Source organism: Echinops telfairi, unplaced genomic scaffold, assembly GCF_000313985.2.
Source record: "Echinops telfairi isolate 266 unplaced genomic scaffold, ASM31398v2 ScPeMD7_2573;HRSCAF=3158, whole genome shotgun sequence".
Lineage (NCBI taxonomy): Eukaryota > Metazoa > Chordata > Mammalia > Afrosoricida > Tenrecidae > Echinops > Echinops telfairi.
Genome location: NW_022106471.1, coordinates 2,227,742 through 2,231,218, shown reverse-complemented (window position 1 = coordinate 2,231,218; position 3,477 = coordinate 2,227,742). Strand labels below are relative to the sequence as shown.

Here is a 3,477-nt window from a genome sequence, read left to right as displayed (position 1 = left end):
ACACATGTGCTCTTACAGAGGCTAAAGTTTACCTGTGGCACACAAGGTGGGAGGTAGGGGGAAGAGGGGTCTTTGCACGAAGTAATGCAGAGGCTGCTTCTTAATGGCACGTGGACTCATTATGTGGTGGAATCTACATTGAAAACACAATCATACATGACATTGTAAGAGGTCTAATCTTTTAAACTCAAAGTTCTACTTCACACACTTTATAAAAGAAGTCAGTAAAATTGAAGCCTAACTCGCAACAAAAATAATTAGAGCTGACTTTTCATTTTCCATTCACATTATTTCGATGTATGTAGGTCACAACCGAACAACTCATAGAGCGTAAGTGGAAACTCACAGCCTTGATATTGGGTATTCAAAAGAGTGTAACATCTGGGCATAAGGAACAACTGTATCCACATTCGTGACTTATAACTGTAGTCTGAGACTCGTTGCTGGTCAGGAAGAAGCACAGAATTGCAAGCTTTTCCCCCGTCTTCTTTTAAGACTAGGTAACAGATCCACATGGTGCACAATGAACAAAAGCACACATAGTAAAGGGGGCTTCCTTGTGTTCTGTCTCCTACAAGCCTCCCTCTTTAGAGATGACCTATATCACCTACTGTGAAAAATATCGGAATGCTTCCAAAAAATCTAAAAGGATGTTATTATTCTCCTCCAAACTGCAAAAGAAGCTAGCCTGCGTTTTTGACTGGAAACATATTCACTCTGTTGGAGAAATGCTGATTGGCTTTGATAAATTAAAAACAAGAAGAGTTATGGGAAAAACAACAATACTGGATAGGAAATAAAAGGAGACTTTTAGGCTGCAAAATTTTTGAACTCTGACGCAATTCACTTCCAGGTTCTACTGCTGCCCAGTGGCACTGCCGATTCATTGGAGTCGCTGAGGAATTTTAAGCAGGAGTCACGTTAGTAATCACATAAAAGGTGAATAAAAATCCCTTATCTTATTATTCCCACCAAAACACGCAGGAAGGCAAGGACAGGGGTCAGATTACCTAGACTGCCATTGTTTCTTAGAGACCTGGGATTCTGCTTATTACAAAGCAAGAGTGAGCGATTCACTGGGTTACAGATGATTTAATGATCTTTCTTTTGAGTAATTGTTAGACGCTCTTTCTGAGTAAAATACAACTTGAATCGGGGCATTTGTTGCTGTTAGGTGCCAGCGAGGTGGTTCTGACTCAGAACAGAACTAAACACTGCCCGATCCCATGCCACCCTCGCCAACCGTCCTTACGTTTGAGCCCACTGACCACTCTCCGCTCCTTTTCGTGAGGTTTTCAGTATCTGACAGTGTTCTACTAACTGTAAGGTTTTCAGGGCTATTTCCTCAGAACTGGACAGCCTATTCCTTCTTTGTGGTCTTAGTCTGGAAGCTTCCCCGAAGCCTGTCCCCTTTGGGTGACTCCATTGGCTTTTGAAATACCAGTGACATAGCTTCCAACATCACGTCCAAGCAACGTACAAGTCACCACCATACATCGAAACTGACAAGACACAGGGGTATTACAGGGATGTCCCTCAGAGAGGGCTTCTTAAAGGAACGCTGGGGTGGAATAAAAGGTGAGCATTAGAGGCCAAGTGGAAACAACACTGAATGAGGAGTCAGGGTATCTGTGAAGCCCCCACCACTCCCCACACTGGCTCCAAACAAAATGGATGGGGTGAGGTCATCACCACTTCAAATGGTCTAAGTACTGCAGGAACGGATCCCCAGATGGCATCAACAGTTCAGCCCCAGACTACCGGCTGAAAGCAACCAACATTATAGCAATCATGAGTCATTATTGACCAATATCTCTCTTACAAGTTCATCAAAGGGAAGGATGGTTTCCATTTCTTGATACTAGTAACCAGTTCCATGGCCTTTGCTCATCTTTAAAAGGAGGTTAATATTCACAGCTACTTCCTAAGAAACAGGGCAAAGTTGGCTCCAGATGAAACATTTCGGTGGCAGGCCACACCTATAAGAAGGGCTATTACCACCATTGCCACCGTTTAATAAAACCCCAGATCAACCTCACTGCCGTTGGGTCATTTCAACTCACAGCAGTCCTGTGGCAGAACTGCCCCCTGGGGTTTCTGAGACTAAAATTTTAGAGATGCTCACAACCACATCTCTCTTCTTGGGACCTGATTGGTATGGATGCAGACCTGGCAGTGAACCTATACCACCATCAGGGCTCATTACATAATAGGTAATTGCCTACCTACCTACTGCCATGGAGTTGAGTCTGATTCCTATCGACCCTATACAACAGGGTAGACGAGCAGCTGGTAGATTAGAACCCTTGACCTTGTGAAGAGAAATCTAATGCTTAACCCACTAGGACTCCTTGATAATCCCTTATGAACTTAATTGGCATTCAAGATGTGCGGGAAAACAAAGCAAAACAAAAACACCTCTATCTGGATATAGTTCTCTGCCCAAGCCTCCCAGGGCTACTCTAGAATTTGGAAAGATTCTGGAAGGCCAGGGTTCTTGTGCATGCAGTCCAACAAAAAAGAAATTAGGCATCAGATGGTGTAACTATGCAGCACATTCTGACACAGGTAGGCTTAAAGTTTTTACCAGGAAACAACAACACGTATACACAGTGAAAACTGTGAGGGCAGGAATTCCAAGCCTCCCTTCTTTTCCCAAGTTTTCTGCCCTGACCCCCTTCCTACCTATACTGCTCTGCCTGAGTGGGCAAGACTGGAGCTTTCTCTCTCTGACAGCTTTCTGGCTCTTTCCGCAAGTCTGACGGCATGCCATCAGGGGGCTTCACAAAGTTCGTGGGGGGAACCTCATTCTCCTTTAATCCTATTTTCCACAAACTTGACGTTTTCGGTCCCTTGCCGGTCAAAAGATGAGGTGGCAGGAAGTGACTGCCAAGGAAACAAATCCTGCTGAGAACTGAATTCCTGAAGGAAACGCACTTAGAGGTCACGGGCCCTGATGCTCAGATGGGGTCAAACACTCCCTTCAGGGCACACCTCCGAAATAGTTGGCCCCTTCCCCCCACGTGTTGGTGGACACGCCCGGGGCGGGGCACACGGAAGGGGTGGAGTACGGGGTGCGAGGGGTCTAAGTGATGGGGAGCATGTCTAGGGGGCTGCGTGCGCACCGGGGTTCCATCGCTTACAAGCTGCGTGACCTCATGGGAGCCACAAAGCCGTTCCGGGCCTCCGTGGGGGGCATCGGAAACAAACACCGGGCAAGGTGTCCTCTCCCGCGCTGACTGGAGCGCCGGAGGACGGAGGAAGGGTGCACGTAGTGCAAGGGTTGGGGGACCCTCGGCCAGCACCTGGGGGCTGCCCGCGGCGGAGGCTGGGGTCCCGGCCTCACGCCCGGCACCAGGCTCGACCTGACGGCGGTGCCCATCCGAAAAGCACCCGCCCCCTCTCTCAGCCCGGGAGCATCTCGACGCGGAGTCTTGCGTTGGCACCTACCGGCTGCGCAGCCCCGGCGCGGCGGCC

The 3,477-nt window shown here is 48.1% G+C and overlaps 1 protein-coding gene across 2 annotated transcripts in view; it reads right to left on the bottom strand.

Annotated features, from left to right (window-relative positions):
• NFU1 (NFU1 iron-sulfur cluster scaffold) overlaps nucleotides 1-3,477 on the bottom strand; it is a 36,701-nt gene that overhangs the window by 18,544 nt on the left and 14,680 nt on the right. The window contains exons 1-2 of one of the 2 annotated variants that reach the window (XM_030886649.2): nucleotides 3,451-3,471; nucleotides 33-133 (exon numbers count right to left, since the gene is read on the bottom strand). In XM_030886649.2, coding sequence (XP_030742509.2) covers nucleotides 33-120 — 88 coding nt within the window. In that variant the 5' untranslated portion in view covers nucleotides 121-133; nucleotides 3,451-3,471. Of the gene's footprint in view, nucleotides 1-32; nucleotides 134-3,450; nucleotides 3,472-3,477 lie in introns of those variants that run through there. The other variant, XM_045294194.1, reaches the window with a different exon arrangement.